The sequence below is a fragment of the Penaeus japonicus genome, unplaced genomic scaffold (genome assembly GCF_977035675.1).
Source record: "Penaeus japonicus unplaced genomic scaffold, GWHDUDI00000001_assembly GWHDUDI00000013, whole genome shotgun sequence".
Classification (NCBI taxonomy): Eukaryota; Metazoa; Arthropoda; class Malacostraca; order Decapoda; family Penaeidae; genus Penaeus; species Penaeus japonicus.
Window position 1 is genome coordinate 35,113,470 of NW_028234415.1, and position 17,500 is coordinate 35,130,969.

General features: G+C 36.0%; 1 protein-coding gene across 2 annotated transcripts in view; it reads right to left on the reverse strand.

The window, feature by feature from the left end:
• Nucleotides 1-255: 255 nt before the first annotated feature.
• The window catches only part of Tmtc4 (Transmembrane O-mannosyltransferase targeting cadherins 4), an 18,362-nt gene continuing 1,117 nt past the window's right edge, over nt 256-17,500 (reverse strand). The window contains exons 2-15 of one of the 2 annotated variants that reach the window (XM_043024727.2): nt 13,550-13,708; nt 12,716-12,947; nt 11,901-12,081; nt 10,296-10,405; nt 10,060-10,147; nt 9,668-9,785; nt 9,114-9,268; nt 7,562-7,767; nt 4,461-4,635; nt 4,199-4,330; nt 3,845-3,976; nt 3,269-3,430; nt 2,345-2,538; nt 256-1,956 (exon numbers count right to left, since the gene is read on the reverse strand). In XM_043024727.2, the coding sequence (XP_042880661.2) occupies nt 1,677-1,956; nt 2,345-2,538; nt 3,269-3,430; nt 3,845-3,976; nt 4,199-4,330; nt 4,461-4,635; nt 7,562-7,767; nt 9,114-9,268; nt 9,668-9,785; nt 10,060-10,147; nt 10,296-10,405; nt 11,901-12,081; nt 12,716-12,947; nt 13,550-13,694 (2,310 nt within the window). In that variant the 5' untranslated portion in view covers nt 13,695-13,708 and the 3' untranslated portion in view covers nt 256-1,676. The remainder of the gene's footprint in view (nt 1,957-2,344; nt 2,539-3,268; nt 3,431-3,844; nt 3,977-4,198; nt 4,331-4,460; nt 4,636-7,561; nt 7,768-9,113; nt 9,269-9,667; nt 9,786-10,059; nt 10,148-10,295; nt 10,406-11,900; nt 12,082-12,715; nt 12,948-13,549; nt 13,709-17,500) is intronic. The other variant, XM_043024726.2, reaches the window with a different exon arrangement.

Here is a 17,500-nt window from a genome sequence, read left to right on the forward strand (position 1 = left end):
CATCATAAAAGAATAAAGAGGAATAAAACCCTACTTTAAGCTTCGATCAGATAGTAGAAAACACATACATTCAGCAAACTCAAATTGTCCAGTACTAAGTAGCTTTCATATAAGCCGCTTCATTTGTAACTAAATGTCTCATATCTACACTCTGTATGATCTGCTGGGACAAAATTATCCCTCCTTCCTTGTTCACTTTATCCTATTTTGCCAAAATGTATAAAAGAACAGCAAACTAACAGTATATATTTTTAAAATTACTGATGTTAAGCACTCTTCTATCTTTGCTAAATACCTGTGATATATCATCAATGCCTCACTGATAAGAGGATACTTGTTCAGTATCGTACATTTATGCATTCTAATAGTTTTCTATCATGCCCTGACTCTCTATCCCTGTGTTTTCAAGGAATCGTACTAATAATTCATTAAAAAAAATAAACATATCCAACACCTAAAAGGGGGATATGTGGTTTCTTTTATACCATCAGATCACATTTAACACCATATAGTCTATCAAGAAGGTGGTAAGCATGGCAAGGGAGCATGTCTTTTCTAAGTAGCAAATGAGCATAATTTACAGTGAGAATCTACATACTGCAGATGTAAGTACTGATTCTTCTCTATTCATCAGTACAACTCATGCCATGATGAAAATCTACTGCAGGTTTATATGTACAATTACATATTTGTAACATCTTTTGTTTCCCATAACGAGAGTAATGAACACCTAAAGCAGAGTTCCACCTACCTAGAATTGAATGCACATCAAAAAGTATAACAAAACAAAAACTGATAATAATTCTATCTAAATTGTATTGCCCCTTTTGAGAATCAAAAAAAATAATCCTCTAAATGAGTCCTATTTAAGTTGAGCACTCTTTTACAAAAGTGAAGTTGCCTTTTTTAAATTGAACTTCATATTATCAACACAGAACATCTTGGCACATCTTTCTTAAACTATGTCCTTAATGGACTTAACACCACAGTGGTAATAAGAATAACACTGAGCACAGATACATTATAAAAAATAAAAATAAAAATAAAATAAACGACAATGAATCTCTTATCAAAAATTACATATACGTACATATATATATATAAAAAGTTGAAAATATGGCAACAGACCAAACATAATTCAGTCACATTTGGGAGAGATCTGCTGTTCAGCCTATGACTGCAAAGCAATCAGTGTAACTAAGGCGGACTAATAATAATCCTGAAACTGCTTCAAAGAATTCAACAGCGAGCATAAGTAAAAGCAGTATCTAAATTAGCTTTATATCAATGACAGCATACTTCCCTTGTAACAATGAGGTATCAATATATCTAAGCACGGAATGATATGGTATGACTGGGTACTCCTACTTTTCCGTGTCTCATCTGTTAATGACAGTGCAACTATGCACATAACGGATATCTTTTAGACATCTCCCAAAAAATAAAAGATGTTTATGTCAACATTATTACCACTAGTATAAAATCCTGTTTATTCTCACATACTAATTAAGTAGGGAAAAACCCGAGTTCAAGTTTCTTCAATTATCAAATTTGCAAAAGACACCTTAAGGATACCCACTTTTGGCCTTACCCCAAAGCACCTCTCAGACTCCCTGCTGCCTTAGCCCTTCCTCCCCCAAACTCCCTTGCTAGAACTTACTCGATCTTATTTTGTGCTATCTATATATCTTGCCAGTGGCCTTGAGCAGCATATTGAGGTTGTCCTGTGCACTCTTGAGGGTTGGGTTGAGCTTGAGGGCATGGAGGTAGGACTTCTCAGCCTGCTCGTACTTCCTCCAGCGGTGGTACAGGACCCCTAGATTGGCCCAGTAGTTAGCATTGCCCGGGTCCAGGTTGGTGGCCAGAAGAAAGTGCGACTCAGATTCCTCATACCGGCTTAGCTTGCCTAGGGTGTTGGCCAGGTTGAAGTGCAGGGCCGGTTCACTCGGCAGGTGCCTGAGTGGGGAACAAGGTGGATGCACTCATCACATGGCAAAGAGTAATGTCAATCAATATATCAAAGAATAGCAGTAGTGATGGCTGAGTGTTGCATAGGAGGAAAATTTAGGATTGCACAGTAAAGACATTTAGATTGTAATGACAATGTTGACAATGTCAATTATGATAATTATGAGGGATGATTATAGTGATAATATTTACAATACACATTGTAGTAACAGCAATAGTAATAACAATATTAGATAATATGTATTATCACAAATTAAAGTAAAAACTAAGAAAAAACATCAACACAAATACAAGAAGAAAACAGAACCCATCCCAATACAGACACCACAAACCCCCTTCAACCTCCTACAAAATCCAAAACTTCTCCCCTCAATACCTGAGAGCTTTGTCTGCCACGTCAATTGCTGATTGGTAGAGGCCCTGTGAGTCCAGCAGAATTAGCATGTTGGTCCAGGCCACAGCCAGGGAGGGCTTGAGGGAGGTGGCGTTCGTCCAGGTGGCCAAGGCGGCACTGTGGTCGCCCTTCTCCAGGTACAGATTGCCCAGGTTGTAGAGGCAATCTGGGTACACCTAAGGGTGTGGAGAGGAAGAACACCAAGGTAAAGGAGGTCTGCATATCATGGGGAAATTTGAGGATCTTGGGCATTTCCAGGACTTTCTGGCTTTTCTGAACTCTAGTATGAAGTTCACCATAGAAATTTAAGGAATAGAAATTATTTCTTAAAAAGTTTTTTTTTCTAATCCAATAATGAGAGTTGGGAGAGCATACACACATTTGGCCTACTTTCTGTTCTAAACAAAGGCTTTTATAAGACCAATGCTGTAAATCCAAATTGGGTTTCTTCAGATGATTGAGAGCCTAAAACACATCCTGATCTAAAAAGGACTTTTTTGAGTAATATTATAAAACTGATGTGTCTCACAAAGAAACTGAGTATCTAGCTGGGCTAAAAAAAACTTGTTTTTTTCTTTTTTAAATGAAAGAGTTTAAAGTCAATACCAATCTCATGCATATATTTAGAAACTAAGGAAAGTTTTTTTGTTTTCTTGAACTTTAACCTCTGATTTAAGCTTTACAAGATGACTGAAGATCCACGGTACTTCTTGGAAAAAATACTGATTAAGGAACAGTACTGTCCAATACAGTGGTATGCGTTAACGTGAAACCTAACTAGGTCAAGCTGAATTTTTCTTGAAGAAAACTGACCTAACAATAACTTTATTGGGATTTACCTCAAGTTTGAGGCAAAAGGTTTGATAAGAAATAAACCTGTTATGGCTGCACCCATCCACTACTTACAGATCTGTGTGTTAGTGCTGTGAGATAGCTTGTCTCTGCTGAGGAATGGTCACCTAATGATGCCTGAACAATTCCCAAATTCATCCAGGCTGCAGCAAAATCTGGTCTCAGGGTCGTTGCTTGTTGAAGGAGATGCAGTGCTTCATCTAGATGCCCTTGGTCCTGTGTACAATTCATACTGTTATATATATTTTTTGTTGTTATTGTTTTTTTTCAAGTGTAAATAACACAATCTAATCAAATTGACAAGCAATACCAGACTCTATGTCGTATTTACCTACACTTTATCTCAATATTAACCCTACCAAGTCTCAAGATTTTCAGCCTGGGCCAAGCATTTAAGAAGTATATTTTCTGTTTTTTCCTAGACTTATGGATGAAATATAAATCTATATATGATTGATTACCAAAGTAGTTCTAATTCGCCTTTGGTGTAACTGAAGGAATAAATAATTTGTAATTTCATCAAAAGGAAAAATGCAGTACAAAAGTGTACTGACCCCTTAAAAACACCCATTGTGGAAGTTAAAAAGAGGGGAGATAAAAAAAAAAAACACATACAGCTGCTGCATTTACCTTTAGGATATTGGCTAGATTATTCATGGCCTGGTCATAGTCAGGGTTCAGTCGAAGGGCCTCTCTGTATCGACTCACTGCTTCAAACACATCCCCATTGTCAGCTGCTACTTTACCCATGTTGTAGTGTACCTGGTGTATTGGTGGGGAATACAAACATATTTAAGACAGATACACACATATGCTATTACATAAAATTTCAAACACAAAAAAAAAAAATCCTGAGAGTGTAATAATGTTAATTGTAACAAAAAGACTACTACTAATAAAACATATAATAAAGTGGATGAATTAAATAGGAATATACAAGGAGATACAAAGATTAAAATTTAACATGTGCCAACAAAATCCAACCTTTGCATTAAGCGGACACACATCCAATCCCGAGCTGAAGAGCTGCTTTTCTGTCAGCCAATCACGGCTCCTCTGCTGGCACCTCAGGACAAACATTACGACCAATAAGATGTAGCCAACCTGGAGCACCCTCTGAAATGTTAGGTACTTCATTAGAACTGATAAGACCAATACTTATTGTATGAAAAGTAAAAAGAAGGAAAAAGAGAAAAAAAACACTCTTTCAAAAAAATAATAATAACAACTTCACACATACACATACCTTACTGACATGGCCAGCTGCACTCAGCTCGCGCATTCCCGTAACAACTAAGATACAGAAGCCTGCTGCGGGGAGATAAAGCACACGCTCCGCTATCACAAACCCCACGCGGAAGAAGAGGTTCGTCGCGGGCAAGAAGGGCACAATCCCAAGAGCCAGGCCCATCAGGACACATCTTTGGGAAATGAATGAAACAAAATATGAAGCAAATTAAATCTAAATAACCTATTGCGGATGGAGGGTTGAGCAAGCTAATTGGTTGTCAGAATGGGTGATTTCTGATGCCACCGGCACCATTTATAAATTAGAGGGACAGGGAAAATGTTTTCTCCACCTTCCTGGCGGTGCCAACTTGCCTAACTAATATATCCCTTAAATCCATCATGAAACCATTGTTTAGCCTGAATTTGGAAAGCTGTAGCTTTGCAACTAGCTCTGTTGCAGTCATAATATTTTATGACTGAGCGTGTTTCAAATCTGAGTAACTTCCAATATTGTCACCTCATGTACACAGTGACATCTGTCTTTTAGATCAAATTGGGCTATCACACATGTCACGACACCCATCTGCAATGGGTTAAAGAAATAATAATGATAATATTCGCATATATAATGGCACAATTTAAGAATCGAATAAAAATATAATATTAATAACATTTCATCTCCGAAGGCCAAAGTTAACACAGACTTTACATCTATTGAGATAAGCCCATGAGAATGTGATATTTGATGATAAAAAGAAGAAAGTTTTAAAAATCACACCATTGGATACTAAAGGGGAAGACAATAGTAACAAACAAAATTAAATAAGAAACATTTATATCCCTTACCTAACCTGACACAATATCATACTTTTTTTTTGTCACTGGGGTCAAAAATAAGAATCTGTGTATCTGTTGTACACCTCTTGTGTTATTCCATGCCAAGATAAAAGATGATCAGGAGATAAACAGGAAACAATAGAACAAAACCCTTACAAATTTACAAAGAAAATTTAAAATGCATTCTCTCCCTCCTTCCTCACAGCCAAATAAACAGTACCAATGTTAATGCTTGTCTAGCACTACCCTATAAAACATTGAAAATCTATAATAAAATGAAAATGATGAAATATCTATTCAAAATGACATGCTTTACCTGAAAGAAAAAAACACTATACAAAAAGGTTATTAGCCTCTTATGTAAAAAGGTTCTTTCAATGGAATTTTACTGTTGGAACTTATTGTGCTTAGATCAAAATCTACGGCAAACGTTCAATTCTATCTATATAAGATTTCCCGCTAATGCATTCACACACACATGAACACACACACCCACTCATGCATGCACCCACACCCACACATGCATACAAATACAAACAAAAGAATATTTGAACCTCCTCTAAACCTGAACAGAACAAACATTGTTATTCTGCCCTAACATCACATAAGCCCACAAAAACTGCAACCTAATAATACTGTACTGATTATTCATTATAAATGTATGTAGAGGATGCAGTAAGACAGGAGAAACTATGTTAGACATCTGTCTTAGGCAGAGGTTGCCCTTGGGCTACAGTTACATTGGGTAACACTTAACTCTAGGGATACTCAAACAGATTTTCAGGAGGTCTGCTACATACCTGTACTATTTAGTTGCTGTTTTTTATCTATACTTATCTATCTAATTTATTCAAATTATATTAGGATCTTGTTACTTTTGCAAGATTCAATAAACTTATTTATTTTGTTGCTATATATCACTCCTGATATACTTCTAAAAGTCTAGACATGAACACAAGTAAAACTTACGAGTGGTGCACTACTGATAATCAAAAGCTTCAAGCAGCAAATGACTGACTTAAGTTCAGAAACCAGAGGTCTAATAGAGAGGCATTTGAAATAAATGACCTAAATGGCTGCAGTATATTCCTCTAACATCTCCACATCTATAATGAGTCTCCCTAGTCAGTGTATTGAGTTACTCCATGGACATAGTAAAATAACCATCATCACAGCCACACATAATGCTGATGATAATGCTGGTGATATTGAAAATAATGGTGATGTTGATGATGAAGATTATAATGAAAATGATAATGATAATACTTTTGATACTGTGGTGATGATAATGATAATAGCAACAGTGATAATAATATTAACAGCAATATCTTTTGGCTGGCTGTTATAACTAAAGCAAAAATATCCACACGCCAGCATTCAGCCACAAACTGGTAGTAGTGTCCCAGATGGTACACCAGATCTCTTAGCTAACACTTATCTTCCCGCCCTGCCAAAGTGCATTTCAAAGGAGATAGCATTCAATTCTTGGTCTTCTCAGCTGTTGCCAGAATTCTCTTTGAAAAAATAAAAATAATCAAATAAATAAATAAAAATAATGATGCACTACAAAAAAATCAATATAAAATCACAGATGTCCCACACAAAAAAATAAACAAAACAAAAAAAAATCAGATACCCCACATACAAATAAAATTGCAAGGTATGGACTATCCAACACCAGGTAAATAAAGCAGGAGATTATATCAATATCCAATAATTTCTCCTGGAAGTTCTAGTGTAAACAGTGGAGCTCATTCTCTTTTATGAAGATGATTATTCAATCATATCACAGATACAAAAATTTATCAATAAGGTCAATTAAGAACACAGTATCTTCAATATATACAGAAAATACTTGATACAGTACCTTCAAGTGTTAAATAATCTAACACTGCACACTAACATACTTGGATGAATGCATACTTTGTTGAAGATCTGTATATTAAATATAAGTATTATCTAATGCTTTTATAAGCAAAGTATTTTGAAAAACAAATATTATAAGATGAAGAATAGAAAGACAGTTCGTGTTCACCATACAGTTGATGATGAGAAGACAGATTGCCCAAAAATGAATGAAGAATGCATCTTCTGGTCAAACAGGCAATATATACAACTAGAAATAAAGTCACTCATAAGCCCAAGGAAAAAATATACACATACATATCAACAGTCCAGGAATGGAAAAAAAAGGCTAGCATACACCATACAAAAAAAAGAAAGAATAAAAGATAAAAAGGAGTAAGCAAGCACAGGCCACAAAACATGTTCACAGCCTACCTCGACGTCTGGCTGGCTCTGCCCTGGGCCATCCCCCTCCTCAGCAACATGACAAAGGAGAACCACAGGACGGGGAGGGCCAGCAATCGCGGGTCGCTGAAGTTTACTATAACTGGCACACAGCCCATAGACCAATCAAAACAAAGCCATATTGGAAGAACGAGCAGAAGGGCGTTCAGGCTGTATGTATACTGATAGTTCAAACTCTGTGGAGAAGACAGTTTGATTTAGAAATTTTACATTCTCAGCATGTGTGGACAAGAAAGTCGTATTTGTAGGTAAGAGGGGATGTGATAATCACATGTGATTACAGGAAGCTGTATCTGCTTACAGCATGCATACAAAATGCACAGAAAAACATGCCATGGCAAAGTGTCTGCACAAAATTCATTCAACAGATATCATTATTTACATACTAGAATTATTTTTTCTTAATTTTAACAAAAGCTTTAAGGCAAAGATCATAAAGATATCATGAACATTCATAATACTAGAGTATTATGAGTGACAAAAAATTGTTGGTAACATTTTAGCAAATGTTTACATGACTTAATGCGATTACATATTCATGCTCTGACGAAACTGTGTTGATTTTTTCTAGGAATGTATGTATTATGACATTATAAAACATCATCAGTGTGGAAGAGCTTACCACACCAACATGTAGCAATACACAAATGTTTACTGCAATTTTCTTTATGTGTATAACTACAATATGAACAAAATATCATTGGACTTCAATGATATGACGTTTAATAAATATGAATCTAATTGTTGGATGAAACTTTATGATATTTCCAACAAAATATCAGATGCATAATGGTGGATATAATTATGTACATATACTATGCATGTATTACTTTTCCCTCACCTTTTTGCTCTTCAAGAAATGCAGTTAACATACAAATAACTCATTTAATTTAATTACATACTCTAAACTAGATTATACTAGAATTCATATTTACAAGGAAGGGAAGAAACCTTAATCATTCATTTTTATAAATATCATCATATAAAAATAAGGTGTGAATATGAGAGCAGAAGTGACTCTCTCTCAACAAGTACAATGAGAAAATGCTTTCCCAAAATCATCTTTCTTCCTTTAAATATATTTGTCAATTTCACTCTCCAAAAGTTGATTTGTTAATCAGCTTATACATTTATCTATCTGACTTTGTATCTATCTATTTACTCATCCATCCATCCAGCTATCCCTCTGTCACTCCACCCAGCTATCAATCCTTCTTCCATGTTTGAGACTGCATTTGTAACTTTATCTTTAACCATATCTATATCTACACAAATACAAGATCTCTACATACATTCATCATCATCAGTTATACCTACCTAACCATCTACAATAATAATAAGAAAAACTAAATCAATCACATCAATCAACTGACACTCCATCACATTGACCTATCCATCAATTCCACAATATTTCCATCAGTCTATCCACTTACATCAACCTATACAAATATACCTATCAACCTATCTATCAACACATCAACCTATACATTTACCAATCCATCAACTAAAAGCTGACACTCACCCTGAAGACCACACTATCCAGGAAGGAGGCAGGGTTATCAACCTTCATGAACCTCGGTACAGTCGATCCCATGACAACCCAGCGGGCCGCCAGCAGAGCTATGCCAGTTACAGCCAGTAGAATGTGTCTCCACATCAGCCCTCGCAGGATCCCAGCTGACAGGAGATGTGGACAATGATTTTTTTTTTTTTAAATTACCTAAACATATTTTAAAAGTAAATAGACTGATTATTATCTGTCAATGATAAGGACCTGAAGCATTATTATTCCATGTGCAGGGCTTTGGATTATATGTTCAATACTTTGGGATCATGTTTTAAGTTTTTTTTATGATAACCATTAAATCTATAAAGTAATACTTAGCATTTATAATATCATAGCAAGCAACATATCTATACAGAGAAAGAATAATGATTCTATGAAACAAATAATAACAGAGAATTTAACAGTGATGATGGTAATGGTTAAAGTGGAGATGATAATCTTGACATCAGCAATAATCATAACAACAATGATAACACAAAAAACGTTTGCAAAATTCAACAAACGCTTACCTGGCAGGTTTCTCCAAAATGCCAAAGCTCTCTGATTATGCCCAACAACAAGGGATATAATTGTGCGACCAATGATGCCGCCATGAGCCAGTAAGACATCATAGGCACTACAAACACCCTGGAAAGAGGATTACACATTTTATCATCTTGTCCTACTGAATAATAACTGGAATAACTTTAATAAGTCTCTATAACTGACATTATTTGAACTTGGTTGTTGTTAAGATTAATTTTGTTGTTATTCATAGACATTTTTCACTTGCTCTTTATATTAATTTTATCTATTTATTTTCTAATACCAAAGTAATATGTCTTACCTCTAGCATTCAAGAACTTCATGAAATAAAAAAAATTAGAAACATTTATTCAAGAGCAAAAAAAAATACACTTACCAAAGCAGTTATACCGACTTCCTTGCAAAGCATTGCTGTTGCTGTCGAAGCTGCGGTCATTAAGAGATACAACACAGTGTGCCGAGATCTGGAGGAAGTATTTTATAACGGAATCAGATCTCTCTCTATGACCTTAGATGATTAGAAAATATGTCAATAGCCCTAAGCTACCATAGAATTTGCCTGTGATTCTAAACAAAAGAAAATTCCAATATCAAACAAACAGTGTAACTCACTTGTATGACATATTTCCTGACATCTCCTTCACTGCCCGTACATAACTCAGGAGAGAGACAAAGACGAAGAGAGCGCATAAGAGATCAGCTCGACCAACGATACCTGACACCTGGAGGAAAGAGCAGTTAAAATTATTGATGCACATTTTCTTTCATTTTTAATCCATTAATGATGGGTGACAAGATATCACATTAACCCATTAGCAGCGGATGGCATGATTTGGTGCAAAGGCAGAGTCGGTGATAGACGCGGATGGCACCATGCCAGACATGTAATTCAGCTATCCTACTGCACAGACCTTTTTTTAATACCGCGACCAATGGGTTAAGTGGTGGCAGCATCAGCCACCAGGGACGAGATATTTCATTGTGGTTATCCTCCTGGCGGCACACCAGGTTTGAAATATCACGGCGTTTCAACTATTTGGAGCCAAAACAGCCTCATCGTTAATCGGTTAATAACAAATTTTTTTTAGGCATGTAAAGATAAGGAGTGAGAGAAGAGACCAAGAGAAGAAGATGAGAAACAGGATAGGAGAAGGGTAGAAGGATAAGGATAAGGATGAGCTAGGTTTGCAGAGCAGATACGCCACTGGGCTTATATGCACTGAGGTGAGCCACCTGGGTCAGCATGTGCTGATTCATGAGAGAATGAATCAGTGACTCGACCTGAGCTTGGTCCTTACCCACTGTGTTGTCCAGGCACGGCTTGGACAGGGCTCGATCTGCTGACCACAGGGATGGGAGGTCAGCACACTAAAGACTGCACTAAGGGAGAAGGAGAGGATATGGAGAGAGGATGAAGAGGGAGAGGGAGGGTGAGGGTGAGGGGGAGAGGGAGAGGGAGAGGGAAGGGGTGAGGGTGAGGGAGAGTGAGTGAGAGGGAAAGAGAGGGAGAGGGAGAGGGAGAGGGAGAGGGAGAGGGAGAGGGAGAGGGAGAGGGAGAGGGAGAGGGAGAGGGAGAGGGAGGGAGGGAGAGGGAGAGAGAGAGAGAGAGAGAGAGAGAGAGAGAGAGAGAGAGAGAGAGAGAGAGAGAGAGAGAGAGAGAGAGAGAGAGAGAGAGAGAGAGAGAGAGAGAGAGAGAGAGAGAGAGGGAGAGAGGGAGAGGAGGAGAGAGGGAGAGAGGGAGAGAGGGAGAGAGGGAGAGAGGGAGGGAGGAGGGAGGGAGGGAGGGAGGGAGGGAGGGAGAGGAGGGGAGAGAGAGAGAGAGAGAGAGAGAGAGAGAGAGAGAGAGAGAGAGAGAGAGAGAGAGAGAGAGAGAGAGAGAGAGAGAGAGAGAGAGAGAGAGAGAGAGAGAGAGTGGGAGTGAAGGATACAAGAGAGAAAAAGGAGAGGAAAAGAAAAGAGAAAGAGAAGAAAGAGCAAGGAGAGGAAAAGGAAAGAGAAAGAGAAGAAAGAGCAAGGAGAGAAAAAGGAAAGAGAGAGAGAAGAAAGAGCAAGGAGAGGAAAAGGAAAGAGAAAGAGAAGAAAGAGCAAGGAGAGGAAAAGGAAAGAGAAAGAGAAGAGGATAAGGAGGGGATACAGATAAGGGTAAGAAGAGAGACAGACTAAAGAGAAGAAGATTGAATGGAGGGAGGGAGAGAGAGCAGAAGGAACCCTGCTTACCGCCTCGGTGTGAATGGGATGAGTGGCAAAGAGTATGGCTGACAAGATGGCAGCCCGTGGAGCGCCGTTACCGAACACGACATAAAAGACCCTCAGGCTCATGATGCTGACGAGGCAATGTACCACAACGTTGACCGCATGGTAACTGAAGGGATCCAGTGCACCCCATGAGTAGTTTAATCTGTGGGAGAGAGCGCATGAAAGTCTCCTATTGGGGTTCCATCTTTTGTGCAGGATGGTTAGAGGATCCTTGACTGGGATATTATTTATGAAATACTTTAACTTTTTAGAATAATGTACAAGGTAAATAATAATAAAAATACTTGGACATACATTTTAAAAATCATATTTAGACAGCATAATTCCCAGTACAAATTTCAATCAACATTTTGATATTACCATAAATATTTTGAGTAACAATATACTACAACAGAAACATTCAAAGGTAAAAGTTCATCATGGTTCACCAAGTGATTTAACTATAGTTCACTTTACAATATACTTAAAGGAAAAAAAAAATAGTCTAAGGCTAAAGGAGGGAATAATCAGAATCCATACCATGAACGCTGCAAACCACCAACTTGAATTACTTATCAAAAGGAACAATCACAGGTCTGTATAACTTGTGACTTAAATAATCCAAAGGAGAAAATAGTCAGAATTCAGTAAAACCAACAACTCAAATTACCTATCAGAAAGAACAGCCAGAGGTCTGTATAACCTGCAACTCAAAGTACCTGAGAGAGAAAACAACCAGAGACCTGTACAACCCATGACTTCAATTACCCATGACTTCAACCCACTTCATAGATTACCTGAAGGAGAGAACAGTTAGTGGCCTGTAAGATTTGTGACTCGATGGATGTGTCAACCGGGTGCCCCAGAAGTCATTGTGGAATAGGTTAGCGAGAGGAGTGTCGCCACGGAGATCGCTGTTGTTCACAATCGCCTCCGAGTCGTCGAATACGAAGTCTCCTGAGAGAGAGTTCACAAAACAGACACATGCACAGATGCCTACCAAGAGGGCTGCTGCAGGGTATGGCAATTCTGAAAAGGAGGTACAACCACTCAGTTCATCTCTCTGACATTTAAAAAAAGCATAAATATGAAATGAAATTTGGCCCTGGCATGAGCCACTAACAGAGCTCATGCTATAACTACCACCAAGTAACCAAGTATGTGTGTGTGTATATATATATGTATATATATACATTTATATATATATATATATATATACATTTATATATATATATATACACACTATACTTGTACTAAACCATTGAAAGTAAATACTAATACTATAAAGTAATCTTCCAAAGCAATAAAAATATACTCATTCTGACATAAGACACTCATGTAACCTATATACATAAAAACATTTATATACAGTCTATATTGCAAATATCATATCCAGTACATAGCAATACCAAACTAGTATAAACACAGTCACAATCATACTCTCACTCTCACTCTCACCCTCACTCTTACTCTCACTCTCACTTTCATTATTACTCTCCCTTTCCCTCTCACTCTCACTTCTAATCCCTCGCTATTGCTCCCCACCCCCTCTCCCACTCCAAACTCTTGACTTCAATCTCAATTTCGATTTCAATCTCAATCTCACTCTCACTCCTCACTCTCACTCTTACCTGGGGCAGGAACATCCTCGTCCCAAGAGCTTGGCGACGACACCTGCAGTGACTTCATTATTCCAGTTCCCTTATCTGTTCCATTCTTCTCTCGCACTTTGTGGTGATCCCCATCCCAGACACGGCACATCCCACCGCACACCATCTTGCGTTACCCGGCTGCGGAGAGAAAGAGGGTACATTGTTCATTTGGACGAGGTGTTATAAAGACTCGAGAGAAATGACTGAATACATGCGGATGTATGTATCTAATACTTTTCGAGTCGGCACCACTGAAATTAGTTTTGAGTCTCAAAAATATGTAAAAATTTCTATGCTTTTTGCCTGAAGACTTGTAAAAGGATTTGTATGAAATAACTTACAATACCTTTTATACTTTGCCTATTCTATTTTGTTTCATAAGCTACTGGTATGCTATTAGCATACATAACACTTTTAAAGAAAATTCGTATTACAATGTTAAGATCCTGTTTATCATAATTTTACAGTCACAGAATGTCTATGATAAGTCCTATGAATCGGGCATTACACAAAAAGGAAGGTGTATTATTTCCAACAAGGGATACTGTAGTGTACCTACATTAACTAAATAGCACTGGTTTTGCTGCACTTCATAGTAATATTTTAAAAAAATAGATTAGAAAAAAATTGACTTTAAAAAATCTATAAAAATTATAATAAGTATTCTAAAACCTTATCTAAAACATATCTAAAACATTATCAAAAGATTCTTTATATGTAAAATACATCAAGTTCCTGAAAAATTACTATGTTACCAAGAAGTATTTAATCTGCTTTTAATATCATTCATCATTTATACACAAAAATATTCTTCTAAAAACACTGTAATTAGATTCCTCCTTATAAAAGTAATCTAATCAGTGAATTACTTAAAAACACTTGGCCTCCTTTCAACAAAATATAAATTACAAAGTACTGTGGAATATCAAAATATTCAAACTTGTATATAGTATTACCATAACTAATCTGTATATCTCCCCAATAACACTTCTATAACCTCTCTATCATTATCATAGAATTATAAACCAATTTTGTGAAGGAAAAAAAAAAAGTCTCTCTTAATAAAATTGTAAAGTAAAATAACTGGCAGATTAAATATCTCACTGCTCTGCATATCCTATAAAGTATCAAATTCAAGCCACAATCCACTTACTGGAGATGAGAGAAGCAATGAACAGGTCTGATACTGTCTATGGTCTGATACTGTACTCTGTTGTTGTTAAACAGAGGGAATCAAAACAACAATAATAAAAAGGTCGCGGGTAATTGAGCTCGCTTGAGTGACGGCATAATAAGAAGTGTAAATGTATCAAGTTCCCCGAAAGATTTATATCAATTGTATCAATCAAAGGGGATTATCTACTTAAGGAGTCTTAAGCTAAACACACTCGGTATCTTTCTCAAAACATACCATTGCTCTTTTACAAAGAGAAGTGTAAAAGTAAAGAAATAAAGTCCACAATCGATATATCTATAACAACTCTGGTTCAACTACCTGATTAAAAAGGACTTCATTATCTAATTATCTCATATATTCACCCCACGGGATGATAATCTTCATCTAACTCGATAGCTCCTTCAAGTAATTCAAAGATATTATAGCTAGAAAAAGGTTTCATTCCCTGGAATAGCCTCACTAATTGACAGAATAAATTTCTAAAACTCTGAGCCATTCCCCTTTAACAGGAGCTCTAGTGTACACTCTATGCTGCTTTGGCAATTGTTAAATGACATCATCTTATTCACTTAATTGCCAGATCATAAGTAACAAGAAGGATAAGTCAAGTATCATTCCCAGTAGCTCAGTGCATCAGTGGCATGTAAGATTGGTGGAGATCATGGTGGTGGTGGTAATGATGATGATGATGATGATGATGATGATGATGATGATGATGATGATGATGATGATGATGATGATGATGATGATGATAGAGATGATGATGATAGAGATTATGATGATGATGATGATGATGATGATGATGATGATGATGATGATGATGATGATGATGATGATGATGATGATGATGATGATGATGATATTTTTTATCACAATAGCACTCCCAAATAATTAGTGACATACCAGATACCTACCACTGTAAAAGTTCAATTAAACTCTATCAAATACCAAATACCTATGACCATTGCATTAGACAATTACTTGAAAACAACCAGTTAACATATCATATAAGAGCAACCTCAGATTCAACTAACTGAACAGAATATATACATACATATATATATATATATATATATATATATATATATATATATATATATATATATATATATATATATATATATATACACACACATATATATATACATACATATATATATATATATATATATATATATATATATATATATATATATATATATAATTTTCTAACAGTATGAATTTTGCAATGAACTTCCCTAATTCTGCAATAAATTGCATTTACATGGTGCTATTCATTTCATTTGATCAACATAAGAAATGTAAAAATCTACTGATTGTTCAACTGAAATAAAACTCATCAAAATATATAAGATAAAACTAATCACTGTAACATTAAAACTCTGTTTCTGTCCTGATGGTCTCACAGCTAAAAAATAATAGAGTTCTAGGTGGCAAACAAAACAAATTGGCACTCATTGATATAAAAGAGCCTTGCTACCTATGCATCATTGTCTGACAACCTCAGTGAGTACTGAATATGTTGAAACTTTCAATGTTTATATTAATATATCAAAAAAAAATAGAAAAGGCTTTTTATGTAAAGTAAAATCCTGGCTATCACATCAGAAACGGACATAGAGTCTTGATAACACCTTTTGATTATTTGCAACATTTATCAAGGAAATGGCTGACACAATACAAGTCAACCGGTAAGCAATCATTTCATGTTGTAGCAAAGGCACATACCTAAATGTTTGATATTTCTGTAGCTATTCATCACCTGCTAAACTTACATCAGTATCAGTCCATAACTTGGTAATCCATCTTAGATATTCTGGTAATGGGTAAGGTTTCTGACTTGGCAAACCTGTTCCTCAGCATTATTGAGCAGAGGTCATGGACATATCAGAGCTCGGGTAGGTCTGATTTGTGTTGCCTCTTTTTTTATTATCATTATTATCATCACTATTGTTATGATTGCTTTTCTAGTTGCTTTTATGAATATTGTTACTGATATTGTTATTTTTTTTATTATCATTTTTGTTATCATTATCATTATCAATTCCATTATCATTGTTGTCATAGCCATTATTATCACTCTCAATATTATTATCATTACCATTATCATTATCATGATTTTCATCTCTGTTATCATTACAATCACTATCATTATCATCATCCTTATTACTACCGCTGATATCATTGTTATAATTGGCATCATTACTCTTATCATTACTAAAATTATCAAAGCTATCATTATTATGCCTCATTCACCTGCTAATTGTAATGCATGTATTCTTTGGATATGTGAAAAAATGACTGTTTTAAATTTTCTGCAATTATGTTTTCAATATATAATGACAATTCAAACTCTTTGTTTTATCATATGCAAATCTTTCTCCTTTCCTACTCACTTGAATTCCTGTTTCAAGCAAATTTAATGTCACATTCACAACTTTATGCATTAACTTCTTACAACATTTGATCTTTTTTACCCAAACTTGAGTTTACAAAGCTGTTATTTTTTCCCATGTTTTTACTCCTCCTCCAGAATTGACTCACAAATGAGCAAGTGTCTGAGTCTCGCATGAATTCTCAAGTCACACCAGAATTTGTTGATCTTTGACTTTCATGTTGTAAAGATTGATACAATGGAGCACATCTAGGCTGATTTGGTTAGGCTAGGCTAGGTTAGGTTAGGTTAGGTTAGGTTAGGTTAGGTTAGGTTAGGTTAGGTTAGGTTAGGTTAGGTTAGGTTAGGTTAGGTTAGG